This window comes from Sciurus vulgaris (genome assembly GCF_902686455.1).
Source record: "Sciurus vulgaris genome assembly, chromosome: 3".
Classification (NCBI taxonomy): domain Eukaryota; kingdom Metazoa; phylum Chordata; class Mammalia; order Rodentia; family Sciuridae; genus Sciurus; species Sciurus vulgaris.
The window spans coordinates 55,235,469-55,252,265 of record NC_136463.1 but is presented as its reverse complement, the minus strand read 5'-3'; the positions used below and the strand labels follow the sequence as shown (position 1 = coordinate 55,252,265).

Here is a 16,797-nt window from a genome sequence, read left to right as displayed (position 1 = left end):
CATTGGGAAGTAAGAAGTAAAATTATCCCTGTGTATGTATGATATGGTCTTTTATATTATCATGTACTAATTATATAGAAAAGTGGGTTTCAGTTTAGAACATATGTATACGTGTATAGTAGTTATTTCCTGTTGCTCTTCCTTCACTCGTTCCCTTGGTTCCCTTCCTCTTTTCTAATTATCTTATCCTTTCTTGCCATCATTTTTTTCTTTTTCTACATTCCACATATGAGAGAAAGCATGTGATGCTTAGCCTTTCTTCATCTGGCTTATTTTGCTTAATACAACACTCTCCAGTTCCATCTATTTTCCTGCAAATGACACGATTTCATTTTTCTTTATGGCTGAATAATATTCTGTTGTGTATGTTTACTGCATTTTCTTTATTGATTGATCCATTGTCAGGCACCTAGACCGATTCCAAAAACTTGGCTCTTGTGAATTGTGTTACAGTACACATGGTTATGTGTCTATCCCTCAAGTACTGACTTTTTTTTTCTGTTTTTCTATTTTTTTCTATTCATTTTTTTTATTGTAAACAAATGGGATACATGTTGTTTCTCTGTTTGTACATGGCATAAAGGCATACCATTTGTGTAATCATAAATTTACATAGGGTAATGTTGTTTGATTCATTCTGTTATTTTTTCCCTTCCCCCCACCCTCCCACCCCACTTTTCCCTCTATACAGTCCTTCCTTCCTCCATTCTTGCCCCCCTCCCTAACCCTAACTCTAACCCTAACATTAACCCCTCCCTCCCCCCATTATGTGTCCTCATCCACTTATTAGTGATATCATTCGACCTTTGGTTTTTTGAGATTGGCTTATCTCACTTAGCATGATATTCTCCAATTTCATCCATTTGCCTGCAAATGTCATAATTTTATCATTCTTTATGGCTGAGTAATATTCCACTGTGTGTGTGTATATATATATATATATATATATATATATATATATATATATATACCACAGTTTCTTTATCCATTCATCAATTGAAGGACATCTAGGTTGGTTCCACGATCTGGCTATTGTGAATTGAGCAGCTATGAACATTGATGTGGCTCTATCTCTGTAGTATGGTGATTTTAAGTCCTTTGGGTATAGGCCAAGGAGTGGGATAGCTGGGTCAAATGGTGGTTCCATTCCAAGTTTTCTAAGGAATCTCCACACTGCTTTCCAGAGTGGCTGCACTAATTTGCAACCCCACCAGCAATGTATGAGTGTACCTTTCTCCCCACATCCTCGCCAACACCTGTCGTTGCTTGTATTCTTGATAATCGCCATTCTAATTGGGGTGAGATGGAATCTTAGGGTGGTTTTGATTTGCATTTCTCTTATTACTAGAGATGTTGAACATTTTTCCATATGATTGTTGATTGCTTGTAGATCTTCTTCTGTGAAGTGTCTGTTCATTTCCTTAGCCCATTTGTCAAGTACTGACTTTAACTTTTGGTAAATGCTAAGGAGTGGTATATGCTGAATCACATAGTAGTTTAATTGTTAGGATTCTGAGGAACCTCCATGCTGGTTCTCTTAGTGACTGTACTTTACATTCCCACCAAAGGAGTATAAGAATTCCTTTTTCCCCAACTTCTTACCAGCGTTTACTGTTATTTGTGTTCTTGGTGAGTGTCATTCTGCCTGGAGTGAGATGGAACTCAGTGTAGTTTTGCTTTGCATTTCCCAGATGCTAAAGACATATAAATGCTTGCCAGTTAAATTCTTTTCTTTTTTTTCCTATTGAGAAGTATCTGTTTAGTTCATTTGCTCCCTTATTGATTGGGGTTTTTATTAAATGTTATGTATTGTGTTCTTGATATAATCTGCATATTTATCCTCTGTCAGAAGAGAGACTGGCAAAGATTTTCTCTCATTCTATAGCTTGTCTCTTGACCCTGTTGTTTCCTTTGCTTATAGATTCTTTATAATTTCATGCCATCCCATTTGATATGCATCAATAAAAATCATGAATTTTAAATGGTAAAGCCCTGTAGAGTAAATAAAAGAAACTTGATTCCTACCTAGATGAACTTTTACAGAAATGGTTTTTCATTCCTAGTAACTCTGCAACATGGTTAATTGGCAACTTAACCAATGGATTGTAACAAATAGTCTTTGTTCTTAAAGTTTATTTGCAAAATCTTATTGCTTGGAAATTGGAGTAAATGACTGTAGTAGGATGACTTTAATTAATCAGGGTAAATACCAAGAAGTGAGATAGCAGGGTCATATGTTGGTTCCATGCCTAGTGTTTCGATGAATCTCCATAGAGATTTCCGTAAGGGTTGTAAGAATTTAGTGTCCTTCCAAAAGTGTACAAATGTTCCTTTTTCTCTACCTCTTTCCTAGCATTCATAATTTCTTTGCATTCTTGATGGGTGGTGCCATTTTGACTGGTGAGAGAGGAAATCTCAGTGTAGTTGTGATTTGCATTTCCCTAATTACTAATGATTTCGAACTTTTTTTCCAAGTATTTTTTAGCCATTTGTAGTTGTTCTTTGGAGAAGTGTCTGTTTTGTTCATGAGACCCATTAATTAATTGGATTAATTGATTTTGGAGTATAAAGTGTTTTGAGCTCTTTTTCTATTCTACGTATTAATCCTCTGTCAGAAGAGGAGCTAGGAAAAAATTTCTGCCATTCTGTGGGTTCTCTCTTCATATTCCTAATTGTTTTCCTTTGCTGTGTGTTTTAATTTGATACTGTCCCATTTATTAACTCTTGGCATTATTTCCGGAACTTTTAGGGGTTCTATTGAGGAAGTCATTACTTGTGCCTAAAAACCTGAGCGTTGACCCTATATTTTCCTCTAGGAGTTGCATAGTTTGTGGTCTAAGTTGTACGTCTTTGCGCCATTTTGTGTTGATTTTTGTGCAGGGCGAGAGATAAGGGTCTCTCTCTCTTTTTTTTTTTTTTTTTTTTCTGCTACATATGGATAACCAGTTTTCCCAGCACCGTTTGTTAAAAAGCCTGTCTTTTCTCCAAAGTGTATTTTTGGCATCTTTGTTAAGGATCAGATAGACTATATCTGTGTGGGTTTGTCTCTGAGCCTTCTGTTCTGCGCCACTGGTCTATGTATGTGTTACTATGCAGTTTTTGTTATTATAGCTCTGTATTCTAATTCGAAATCAGGTATGTGATGCCTTTCGCATTGATTTTTTTCCTCATAAAATTGCTTTGGCTATTCTGGGTCTTTTATTCTTCCAAATGAATTTTAGGACTCTTTTTTTCTAGTTCTGTGAAGAATGTCATTGGTATTTTGGTGGGTGTTGCATTGAATCTGTATATTGCTTTTGGTAGTATGGCCATTTTAACAGTATTAATTCTCCCTATTGATGAAAATGTGAGGTCTTTCTATCATTTGAGGTCTTCTTCAATTACTTCAGTGGTTTTTAGTTTTCATTGTAGAGGTTTTTTACCTCTTCAGTTAGATTTATTCCTAGGTATCTTATTTTATTTTTTTAGGTTATTTGAATGGAATTAGAGAAACATTCTGTTGATGATGAGCCTAGAGATATCGATTTGTTGTGCAGTGTCGATTTTAATTCCAAACGGACTTCATAGTGTATTTTCTGGGTGCCTTCCTTGACCGAGATTAGTGGGATTGATGCTGTGCATGCTGTGTTGGAGCCTAGGGGCCTGATTTCTCTATAGGTTTTGCAAGAGTGGGGTCCTTCTGGTAGTTCAGGCAGAAGTATTTGGGTTGCAGTTTCTGTGGTTACTCCTCCAGGCTTGTCAGCGATGTGTACTCTGAAAGGGTGTGGGAATGACCTGTGATGAGGTTCTTCATAGGTGCTGCATCCTTAACTGTCATGTTACTTCTTTCTACTATTGCTAATGATGTGAATGTCCAGGAGTAGGACTTCAGGCCCCTCTAGCTTTGCCCACTTGGAGCTGGGCCATCAGTTGAGGGTTATCTCTTCTCCTCTTGAATTATCCACCAGGGTTCAATTAGGTTTAGGTTGTGGCTGGAGTAAGCCACATTTTCTCTCAACTGAGCTCTGAGAGAAAGCAAACAACCACAGAATATGCTTGAAGTCCTGGGATTTATCCCCTGTAGCACTCAGGATAAAACAAGCAACAGTAACAACAACATAAAAGCAAATACCAGAAAAACCCATGATAGCAACAATAAGTACATCACCAATAACAATAGAAATGAAAGGGGCAAAAATAATCTCGAACACAATCACTAAGTACCAAGGAATTGCAAGTCAAAACCACAATAAGATATTGAAATGGAGTAAATTATGTTATATGCATTCATGAATATGTCAGAATGAAATAGTCTATAGTTTTATAGTCTAAAACTATACTGCACCAATAATAACATAAAAATAATATCACCTCATCCCAGCAAGAATGGCTACCATCAGAAAGGTGAAAGATAACAAGTGCTGACAAAGATGTGGAGAAAGGGAAACACTTGCATACTGTTGGTGGGAATATAACTTAGTTCAGCCATATGGAGAACAGCATGGAGGTTCCACAAAACATTAAAAATAGAATGACCTTTACTTTATATTAGGTAGAGGGGAGTGAAGGGAAGGGGTGGGGTATGGGGGAAGGAATGATAGCAGAGTGAAACAGACATAATTACCTCATGTACTTGTATGACTGCATGACCAATATGATCTTCGAATATGTATATAATGTATATAATAGAAAAAATGAGAGATTACACTCTATATATGATCTATCAAAATGTATAAATGCATTCTACTGAAATGTACAACTAATCAGAACAAATAAAAAATAAACAAAAAAATTTTAAAAAATATAATAGCCATGTGATACAGCAATCCCACTACTGGGTAAACTTCCACAGGAAATAAGTTCAGTATGTTGAAGGCACATCCTCATCCCCATATTCATTTGGGCACTACATAGAATAGCCATGAAACAGAATTCAGCTGATGAATAAAGAAAATGGTGTATAGATATACAAGAAAATACAATTCTGACATAAAAGAATGAAATCCTGCAATTCGTGACAACACAGATGGAGCAGGAGATTATTATGTTAAGTAAAATAACCAGGCACAGAGAGTGTCACATGACCTCACTTTTATGTTGAATCTAAAGAGGTTGATTTCATAGTTGAGAGTAGACTGGACCAGAGGCTGGGAAGAGCCAGGGATGGAGAAGGGGTGAGGTAGGGTTGATCTGTGGGGACTAAGACACAGTTACACAGGAGCAAGAACTTCTAGGGTGCTATTGTATATTAGGGTAATAGATTATAATAATGTACAGTACATTTCAAGAAGATAGAAGAAAGGATTTTGAAAGTTTTCATCAAATGATAGGTGTTTGAGGAGATGATGCGTTTAACTTGATTTAAGTATTACACAAGGTGCACATGTATCAAGACACTAATTAGTATCCCATTTGTATGTACAGTATTTATACTTTTCAGTTTTCAAATGAAAAAAAAAACTTAAAAAATATTAAGAGACTTGACTTATGGGATCATTTTTACATTCTTATGGTTTCCTTGAGTTCCTGCATCTCGTTTTCAGTCCTTTTTGGCATAGGATCAATTCTTCTTCATGTCCCTTTAATTACATTTTAATGTTATAAAGTAATATAATTTAAATATTAATCATTCTGTGGTACCATGTCACTGAGATTTCAGAGTTTGTCTGTAATAAGAACTGGTGTCACTTTAACAACCGTATGGAAAATAACAAAATATTTCAGAATAACATTCAGTGGAAAAAGCATAATGCGAATAATGTATGTATCATAATCTTTTATGAGTGTACATATGCACATAGAAAAGTGGTTGCTCAGGAAACTAAGTGGGAGGTTGCATTGTAATTTTAGGTATGGATAATGGATGAAGAAAGACTTGAAGGGAGCCTAGAGTTCCAGGTTCTGCATGTTGAGATTGAACTGTCCACAGATTCTCAATTGGAAATGCCCACCGGGCAATTGAAAAGAACATCCATGGCTTTAAACAGATAAATGGATAAAGAAAACTAGGTATATATACACAATGGTATATTTCTCAGCCACAAAAGAATAACTTTAAGACATTTGCCAATAAATGAATGGATCTGGAGACTATCATGGTAAGTGAAATAAGCCAATCCTGAAAAACCAGAAATTGAATATTCTCTCTGATACATGGATGCTAACACACAAAAAGGGGTGGGGGGAGAACGGAAATTCAGTGGATTAGAAAAAAGTAGACTGAAGGGAAGGGAGAGGGAATAGAAGTAGGAAAGACAGAGGGATGATTTGGACATAACTTTCCCATGTTCATACACGAATACACCACCAGTGAAACTCCATGTCATGTACAACCACAAGAATGGGATCCTAATTAGAATAAGATATACTCCATGTATGTATAATATGTCAAAATACACTCAACTGTCATGTATACCTAAAAAGAACAGATCTAAAAAATAAATAAATACAAGTAAATATAGAATTAAAGCTTTAAAAAAGAACAGCTGAGAGCTCTGAAGAAAGGTCTGTCCTTCAGATAAAGTAGCGAGGTCAGGAGACTATATGAAAGGAATGGGTTTGAATATCATCACTTAGAGGGACAACTGAAAAATGAAGAGACCAAGGCAAGAAACCGTCCATGTCATGAGAGTGCTACAATTTTAAAAGAGGATAGTTACTGACCTTCATTTGGAAGTGGGAGAAAATGAAAAGAATCCTCAGTCCCTGATCTTGCACAGCCTTAACAGCTGACCCACTGGGTGGCAAGGAAAGTTGGTGAGCTTCATAGCTTTTAGTATGCAAATAAGTCATAATGTCTTTATTTCCATGGGATTGTGATGGGGGTACAATAAAACATACAAGAACCTTCAGCAAAGTCAACAGAGAGGCAACCTTAAAAACTAAAATTTTCTGACAGCCTCTATCTTTTTGCCCCATCCTGGGTCAATGAATTCTAGGGATCCTGGATTAGTTAATTACAGGTGAACATAAAATTGTTCAGTGACAGGATTGCACAAGGAGTTAGAAAAATTTTGACAGGACAGGGAATAAAAGTGTAGACATGAGAATAAATAAGGGGTGTAGGAAAGTTAGGAGATAGAGTGACAACAGAATTTTTGCAGGAATATTATGTGGGAGACTCTCAAGGTTTTCTGGGAGATGGAGATATTGGGAGGTTATTGAGTATCAATCTAAGATTATGGAGCAGTATCTTAAAATGATACCATAGTCAAAGCAGATTTGAGAAAAAACTGAAAGACCTAGGAATAACTTAATAGTGTAAGAACTTAAGAGCACATAAAATGTAGCTTTTACATAGGCTTGTTCATCATCACCTGGGAAAGACAAAGAGGAGGGCAAAGCCAGTTCTCTGAGACCACCTTCCCTAGTTCGCTGCTTAGCTAAACCTCCTTTCTTTTGCCTATTGAACAGTTATGGAGTGTGCTACTTCAGCAGAAGTTCCCATGGTGAGGGAAAACTGTATTCCAATATTAATATCACTAATAATATAAAAAATATGTTAAAAGCCCTTCTCACACAAGGGAGTTTTCTTCCAACAGGCGACCCTTCCTAGGGCTCCATCCATATCTCTCTTTCTCAGGCTATAGATGAAGGGTTTCAGCGTGGGAGCCCCCACTGTGTACTTCAGAGCGGCGACAGTATGTTTCACAGTTGAATTATTACCTGATGGACATAAGTACAGACCAATGACTGTCCCAAAGAAGAGCACCACCACAGAGAAGTGGGAACCACAGGTGGAGAGGGCCTTACAGGTACATCAAGCAGAAGGGACCTTGAGAGTAGAGGACATGATCCTTGTATAGGACACAAGAATGAATAAGAATGGTATGACAACAATCCTCCTATAATAAACATCACCAACACATTAACATGAGGGTCAGAGCTGGCCAGCTTCAGCAGGGTGAATATTTCACAGAAAAAGTGTGGGATCACATTGTCTGCACAGAAGGACAGTCTGGGAATGAGCAGGATGTGTAAGAAGGCATAGATTTGTGGTCAGCCCCCAGGACAGCACCACCAGGGACAGACAGCTTGGGTCTCATGATGGTGGTTTAGTGCAGGGGGAAGCAGATGTTCATATGGTGGTCACAGGCCCTGCCATGAGGATGAAGTTCCCAAGGTCTCCAGAAAACAGAAGTAAATTTGGGTCAGGCAGCCTGCATAGGGGATGCATGGAACTTGACTCTGCATGTTCTATAGCAATTTGGGCATTGTGAAAGAGGAAAAGCAGATTTCAGAGAAAGACAAGATGCTGAAAAACAAATGCATGGGTGTGTAGAGATCAGAGTCCAGGCAAATGAGGATGATAAAGAGGTCCCCCTCATCCTGTGGCAAGATATATGGTTAGCAGTAAGGCATAGAACAGGTTTTAGTGTTTAGGCTGGATGGGCAGGCCCAGGAGGAGCAACTCTGAAGTGAGAGTTTGAATTTTTCCCATTATTACCTGTCTCCAGTACCTTTAAGAGAAATTAGCCCTTTAAAAATCCATGTGACAATGATTGTCTTCTCTGATACACAGTCTTTACATGTTCTATAATAGTTGATCTCACCATCATCACAATAAGTATAATCTTACAAGTGTCTTTAATCCCTATGATCAATTATTACTTTTTGTCATATTATTTTAAACATTTTTGAGTAGTCCATTCTTTCCTAAATACTTATCTCTTAGTTTCTATCACAAAAGGAGTGTTTCATTTTCTTGTACATCTCTGACTGGTCATCCTAACCAATTGTAATTGGTGTCTGCTATATAATATCTTATAGGATGGTGTTCCTCTAACATATATTTGTAAACCCTATCCTCTTATAATTCTATGTATAACCCCAAGAAAATCTCATCTATGACAAATACTTAGATTATCATTTAAACTCAGGTAGAGACACCTCTCTCACCCACAGATCTCTGTGTGCCTTTGCTTGATGATCATACTCCCTTCAATGGATCACAGGCATCTTAAGCTCAACAGGTCCCTAATGAAACTCAGCATGTTGTGTTGCATCCACACGCCTCCTCTTCTCTCTCATGTCTCTGTAAATAATGCAGGATCTGATCAGAAATCTTGGACTTTTTTTCTTCCATTCTTCTCTGTCACCATCAACTCCAGTTGTATCTGTCACATTCCATATATTCTACACTTCATTCCTCTGCTGCTTCCCCCACTCCTTATCACAAAACCACATTCATAGACCTTGATGACATGTTATCTCACCTGAATTATGTAAGTAGTCCCAGTGAGATTCAAATCATGTCCCTGTTTTCATACCTTAAATACCCTTCTCCTTCAATATGCTTCATTCACACTGTGTCATTCTGAGATGGAAATTGGATCAGCTCTCCTGCTTCACACTTCAGGATATTATTGCTCTTAAGATAAAAGTGAAGTTCCTTTGAAGGGTACAAATGGTGCTTCATTACCTGAGCTGTGTCTACTTCCACAGTCTCATCTGGCCCCCAAGTGATACAAACCTTCCATTGTCCAGCACTGCTGGACTGAAAATCATAATTTATTGCCTCTAGAATTTCATACTTGGTGTTCTTCCAATCTATCCCTTTCTCCCCTCTGCTTCCTCTTTCAGTTAGCTTATCCTGATTTATCTTTCAGGTACTTTAGATGGCACTTATGAAACTATACCTCCCTTGTATCCCCACCCTCGGTGAGTTGTGTTGATGCTTGCACAGCATCCTGTTCTCATCCCATAGCAGTGAATTCCCTGATTAGAGGTTGATGGCTGATTTTCCACCAGGTTGTGAACTCCATGCAGGAAAGGCCATGTCTGTCTCATGCCTGCAGCAGGGCAGCTCCTGCCATGGTGCCTGATGTGGCCAATGCTTCATTAGTGTTTGTTGGCTGTCCATCAGGATGAGACAGATTCCTTCAACTTTAAGGACAGAAAACTCTCATTAAGTAAAATAACCACAGTTCTAAAATCTTCGCAGAGTACAAACTCACTAGACTTCATCATCTAGCAGTAAATTTTGACACTCCATTACCAACTTCACAGATGTAATTTTATATTTATTAAGAAAATTAGGGTGTTTAGAAGTACTGCACGTTTCAGTCAGACCAGTGACTTAAACATCTTTATGTGTTAATCCACACACATTTCAGGGATATTGATGTGATAGAAAATAGTATGAGCATTTTAGAAACTATGGAGAAAGCAGATCGTGTTGCATTTTTTAAAGCTCTCCCATGAGTTCCTCCTCAGATCTCCATATCACTTATGATGATTAATTTTATGTGTCAACATAGCTAGATCCTGGCATCAGGCTTTTGTAAAATACCAGTTCTGAGTGTTGGCATGACAGTATTTTATAACATTGAAATTTAAATCATATTTTGAGTGAAGTAGATTGCCCCCCCCCAAAAATGTGATGAGCCTTGCTACTGTCAGTAGAAGGTCTTAAGGGAAAAGACTTCACTCTCCATAAGAGGAAGAATTCTGTCTCCAGAATTCTGTGGTCTCTGTACTGTACTATCTACTCTTCCAGGAACTCCAGTAGGCAGGACAGCCCTGTAGATTTTAGACTTAACAGTTGTACTATTCTGTGGGGTCTATCCTTAAAATAAACTTTAAACTAACACCCTCTCTCTCTCTCTCTCTCTCTCTCTCTCTCTCTCTCTCTCTCTCTCTCTCTCTCTCACACACACACACACACACACACACACACACACACACTGCTTTCTTTTGAATAACCCTGACTCATAAAGTCCAGTATGTTGCAGTGCTCTGCAGTTTGCCTGTAACCCCGGCAGCTCAGGAGGCTGAGGCAGGAGGATCTCGAGTTCAAAGCCAGCCTCTGCAACTTAGTGAGGCACTAAGTAACTCATTGAGATCCTGTCTCTATAAGATGTAAAAAAAGAGCTGAGGATGTAGCACAGTGGTTGAGCTCCCCTGGGTTCAATCCTAAGTACAAAAATAAAAACTGTCAAAAATGGAGAGGAGAAGCATTAAGAGATGTGAGAAGATCACATTCACTAGAATGATATAAATGAGTTCTGCTGGGATGTTCACCAACTGCTGATGGTGTTTAAAACTACTGCATTAACAGTTTGTACATGTGGACATCATGTGTTTGCATCATAGTAGGAAGAAATGTGGAGAAAACCATGTACCTGGTTTCTCAGACTTTTGCTCAACTTTTGAGTTTGTGGGACTATCTTTATGTCAAGAACATGTACAGGGATCACAAAACCAGAGAAACCACCTGCAGATATTTTCATAATTCACTGAGCTTCCTATCTTCCTCAGCCATTAAATCTAATATTCTCAGTCTGGACTGCACTTAAGAATTATGTAGGGTGAAATTTGTAAATGTAACACACGTGCAGATTACCTACCATTTAAGACATTTATTCTGTTTCTGTAGCTCAGATTCTACATTTTTAATAAATACACAAATAGTGGTGTCAATACTGTGATCACTGGACTGCACTTGACTAGCATATACACACATTGTGATTAAATGTAGATTACTGAGCCCATTGAGATAATGTAATTGAAATCTCTGAGAAGTGGCCTGTGCAAAGCTTTCTAAAGTTCCTTAGGAAAGTGTAAAATAAAGGAAGGTTAAGAATTGTTATTGTACTGAACCCTACCTTATAGGCCTGTTATGTCAAAATGCTGTGATCTTTGAGGATTCACTGCACAGTAAGTAATGTTAATGAACAGTGTTTTAAATAAAAAGTATTATAAGTTGATGAACATTCATCAAAATATTCTGTACTGTGGCAAAGTCTTGGAAAGCAGCTCAGTAGAAAAAAGGAAAGTTATCATACCTGAAAAATTACCTTGTAGAACATCGTAAAACCTGACAAATCATGACCTTCAGGTTGGAAAGATACCAGATCATTTTCCACCTGGACAACTTACCCAGGGTGTCTGAGGGTCAGTCCCAGTCCCTGACACAAGATCCTGCTCTCCTTTTTTCATTATAAGCATATGAAGTAACATCCTCTGTAGTCATCACATAGATAACCATGCCATCCCTTCTCATGGCTCACCTTCTAGTCATCCATGGGCCTGAGAGGCTCTGCATCCCAGGGGAATCCAGATTTGGGCATAACTCATTAAGCACAAAGTAATTATCTAGGACCTTTTTAAGACAAATTCTCAGAGTCTCAGAGTCCTGTATGGTGACTGATTACAGCCACTGATCACGCCTGACTATACTTTGGGAAAAGGTAGGGATGGAGAGCTGAGAGACGAATGACCACTCATTGCCCATTTAGGGCATGGACAGGAATCCTGTGCTGGTGGAGCCTACATTGGGGACTTGAAGAAAAATGGTAGGATGATCCATAAAAATAAATCAAGTACTAGACTGTGAATGGTCTAAAATATATTAGGAGTATAACAGCTTATACAAGTGGCATCAGCTTGCATGTTTTTGCATTGCTGTGCAATGAGTAAACCTTCCATAATGAAACTTACTTGGTAAGGTTCAAGTGAACCTTCAAGTGAGCATTATATTATGTAGCTAATGCTAGGTAACAAAGCCTATGTCATTCACCTCACTTCATCTCACCCTGTAGGCCTTTTATCATGATACAGTGTGACAGGAAAAAGAAGAATGAATAGAGTACACTAAGATTTAGGGAGAGAGGGGAAGAGATGACTGGGACAACATTTGTTACAGTATATTTTTTAATTGTTCTGTTTTATGATTAGATGTTGTTGTTAATATTTTTCTTCTACCTCATTTACTACTATTTTAATGTTGACTGTCCCCCAAGGGTCCATATGTAAAAGTCTAGACTCAGGATTACAGTATGCAGAGTTGCTATGGTTAAGTAGCAGGACCTTCTGGAAAGTCCTCAGGTCATTGTGGATGACTTTGAAAAGGATCCTGGAACTCTCCATTCTAGTTGGAGATGTGATCCTTCCTCTCTATGTGTCCTGCCATTCCTATCCTGCAACATGAAGTGATAATGCAAGGCTGGCCTGGCCAGGGCAGCCATTTGTCATTTGAACCCTTCAAACTGTGAGCTAAATGAACTGGTTTATAAGTCTACGGTGCTAGATATTTTATTGTACTGGTAGAAAGCTTGTACAGTAGTCTCTTTAATAAATGGTGATGGAAAAATTGGATTTCCATATTCACAGCTTTTAAATTTTAATTCACACCTCCACTCTGTACACAGTTAATAGATAACGGATCTTCAATCTTAATGTTTGTATGAGTGCTGAGGAGATTGCCTGTGACATCCTACTCTGTGAAGTCCGAGATGTTCCCAAGCAAAAAGCCAAGGTGCAGATGGAGCAGATGTGCGGTGCTTTCAAGTTGTAACCACTAAAGTCATTTGAGATCACTGCAACGTGAATTGGAATAAAGAGGCACCAAAAGTGTGTAGTTCTTAAAGGATATGCTCTTCTGCCAAGGGACATAACAATCCCTTAGACTATTATTTGGTCTTTTTCTGATTCATGTATAAGCTAATGTACAAACAGCAGGGTTGTTCCTGTGCAGGGGGTAATTGATATTGATCACCAAGGGGAAAGTTGGTTACTCTGCACAACTGGCATCTGAAATCCTGGGAACAGATTGGGTGGCAGTTCATACCACTAGCAAACATTAATGAAAACTATAAAACCCCATAAAGGCAACACCAATAAGGATGCACATCCCTAGAAAGGGAATTTGCAGTGTGTCATTATGTGAAGACCCTCCAGCTCATGATGACCAATGAGGAGTGGATTTTGAGACAGCGAATTGTATATGCCAAACCTGGCTTCTCAGTCAAATGCTGGGAGAGGATTCTCTTGGCATTAGGAAGTGACGTGATAATACATGGAGGAAGGGATGATGATTGTGCTGGCTGCTCTTAAGGATTTCCATAGAAAATGAGCCAAATGTGGTGCAAAGTCAATTTTTTAACACGGTGCGAGGAAGGATTGATGGGAAATGGTCTGGGGAGTTCATTTCTTCTTATTCTTCTGATTTCTCTATGTCTGCATGTATTTTAATCATAGCAGTCTGATCCTGTTAAGTGCATTTCTTCCTTTCCTTGGGACGGTGGACAAGAAGATGGGGAATAGTAACAGGTTCTGCCATCCTTGCAATATTTCCGAAACAGGCATTACATGATAATCTGCTGAAGTCCACTGGTGATTACTTGTTTTCCAAAGGATAAAGCCTAAACTCTTAAACTCCTAAGATACTATGGGACATGCACAATGTCATCCCTGATTATCTTGCTGGTTTCTGCAGCCATCTGCCTTCAGCTCTGGAAATATGGGCTGCAGACACACAGATCTCCTGCCCCTTGCCTACACAGGCAACAAGAAAGCATGTGTCTTTGAGCTGCTCAGCATCTTCCCCTTCCCCCAGAGGATGGGGGAACAGGTGTGAACTGAGGTTGTCATAAGTCACCACTACAGGACTCTGGGAGAATTAATCTCTGAGAGGTCCCGAATAATTATTTTGTCTTTCATTAGTTCCTCCAGCATCGGTACTCCTCTGGGATGCAGAGATCCTTGGACTCCTGTGTGTAGAAGGGGAAGAATGAGAAGGGATGCTGCAGTTGTGTGGAGACTACAGAGGCCGTTACTTCCTGTGCTTCTAATGAATAAACAGGAGTAGGATCAGGTCCCCGGAGTCACAATCAGCCACCCTGGGTGAGTTCGTAGATGGGTGAATGAGTTCCTGTCTGCCTTTTGAATGTGATTGTCTTGAATTTCCAGGTTGTATGATGTTCAGCAGAAAAATTTCTCAGGTTTGTTAAGTTTCCCCTTTTCCAACTTTTCTTTTCCATCTTTTAACCTTCCAAGACTTTTTCACATGGTTTGAATAATTTGATTAGTGTTCAATATATTCATGTTTTATTAATAATGTTCATTACTATAACATTGTGCAATGTCCTTGAAATGCTTGTATCATTTTCATGTAAAAACCACCTTTTGAATAAGGGTTCAGTGCTGTAATACTTCTTGAACATTCTTTCGTTTACATTCACCTGTGGAGTTTAAAAAACCTTGCGTAGGCCTCCTGTCATAGATTGTGATTAAATTTATCTGAAGGTACTCACTAACCTGCATTTTTAATGACAATGTATATGTTTGATACTCAAGTGCAGTTCAGTGACAACAGTACTGACATCACCTTGGGGTTCATTTAAAATGTAGAAGTGAGCTACAGAACCAGATTAGGTTTTTAACAGAATCCCCAGGTGTCGTGCATGCATATTAAATTTTAGAGACACCGTTCTAGGTGATTCTTATGTGCAGGTCAGGTTGAGAACTGTGGATTTAACAGCTGTTAGAAGTTCATTGGGCTGTCAGTGATAACATCGGCAGATGATGTCTGTGGTTTGTGATCCCTGTAAATACTCCTTACACACGAGATCATTGCACTCACTCATCAGGGAATTCAAAATTGTGAGACACCAGGTGCATGATCTACATGTTTCTTCCCACTGTAATGCCAACACCTAATATTCAAGGGCACATACTGTTAATGTGGCAGTATGGAACACCATCAGCAGGGTGAGGTTACCAGCAGTCGTACTCATTCATTTCATCTTAGCAAAATGGGCTTCCCACATCTGCTAAAGGTCCTTCCTTCTCTGCTTCCCTTGACAGCTTTTTGATGTAGGGGGAGTTTATTAGTCAGGGCCAACTAAAAGAATTATTAGGATGTGTATGTGTACGATTATGTGTACAAATTTATTTTAAGAACCGAGTGCATGATATCGACTATTTCCAAGTTCACAACCTGCAGTGGAAGACTGCAAACTGTAGTCCAGGAAAGGATGGATGTTACACTTTTGAATGCAGAGCATTCTGGAGGCAGAATTCTTCAGGGGAGGAAAGTCTTTTGGGGATCAAATTCTTTTTATTTTTTCAGGAACTGGTACTTATTATCAAACTCATATTCAATGTCAACAAGATGCCACAACTACAAAAAAATTGTGCATATCACAATCTCAACGCAAACAGTCAAATGGAACCCGTCATTAAGAAAGTAATTCAGATTACCCCAAAAAGCAGCTAAATTTTTTAAACATCTTTATACACCTAGCTAACAGATTCAAATGGCTAACAAAAGAAAATAGAAATTCAGAGGTCTGGTATTGATGTCTTAAAAAAGGCAACTGCTTAAGCGTTTCTATGAATTTGAACATCAGTCTCTCCGCCACTGACCTTCATGCCATTCATCATCCAGCAGGCTCCCTCAGCCACTTCTGGCGACTCAAACTTAACCACATTGCACCCCTTGGACTTCCCATTCTCCATTTGATGTTGTCGCAGAGCACGTGGCTACGTTCTTTGAATTTGCCCTTTAGCATATTCCATGTAAAATCAAATGGGAGATTGCTCACAAGTATCTGGCAGGCCTTTCTGTTCACCCAGAAGCATGGCCTCCAGCTCTGCCAAAGGAAGCCATGAATCTTCCTCCAAAGTTGACATGTTCCATTTCAATGGTGCAGTCGAAGCTGGCACCATAACCACCCCCCATGGCCAGAACAGTATGGTCAATGTCAGCGCCCAGGGCTGGACCCACGATTGGACCCATGTGCTCAAGGATGTTGGCGCCCATTCTCTCCAGGCCCATGTGCTCAAGACGGTTGACTCCCATGTGCTCCAGGCCCATCTGCTCCAGGTTGTTGACTCCCATTCACTGTAGGCTGGTGGACATGTGATCTATCACGGGCCCATGTGCTCCATGGTGGGGCCCATGCACTCAATTGTTTCGATGGGAGCAGCCATGCACTTCACACTGAAACCCACGCTGGCACCCATGTGCTCAACCCCAGAGCCAACACGCTCCATGGTCTGGCCCATGCGCTCGATGCTGGGAACCGTGAGGTC

At 39.1% G+C, this 16,797-nt stretch overlaps 1 protein-coding gene and 1 pseudogene across 2 annotated transcripts in view; one reads left to right on the top strand and one right to left on the bottom strand.

Moving 5' to 3' along the window:
• LOC306656235 (uncharacterized protein) overlaps positions 1–16,797 on the top strand; it is a 52,888-nt gene that overhangs the window by 24,169 nt on the left and 11,922 nt on the right. Inside the window, exon 7 of the mRNA XM_079131223.1 lies at positions 14,425–14,604. Within this exon, the coding sequence (XP_078987349.1) occupies positions 14,425–14,569 (145 nt within the window). The 3' untranslated portion in view covers positions 14,570–14,604. The remainder of the gene's footprint in view (positions 1–14,424; positions 14,605–16,797) is intronic.
• Positions 7,481–8,419, bottom strand: LOC306657686 (olfactory receptor 1-like; annotated as a pseudogene). The gene has a single exon. The product of its transcript is annotated as an olfactory receptor 1-like (transcript).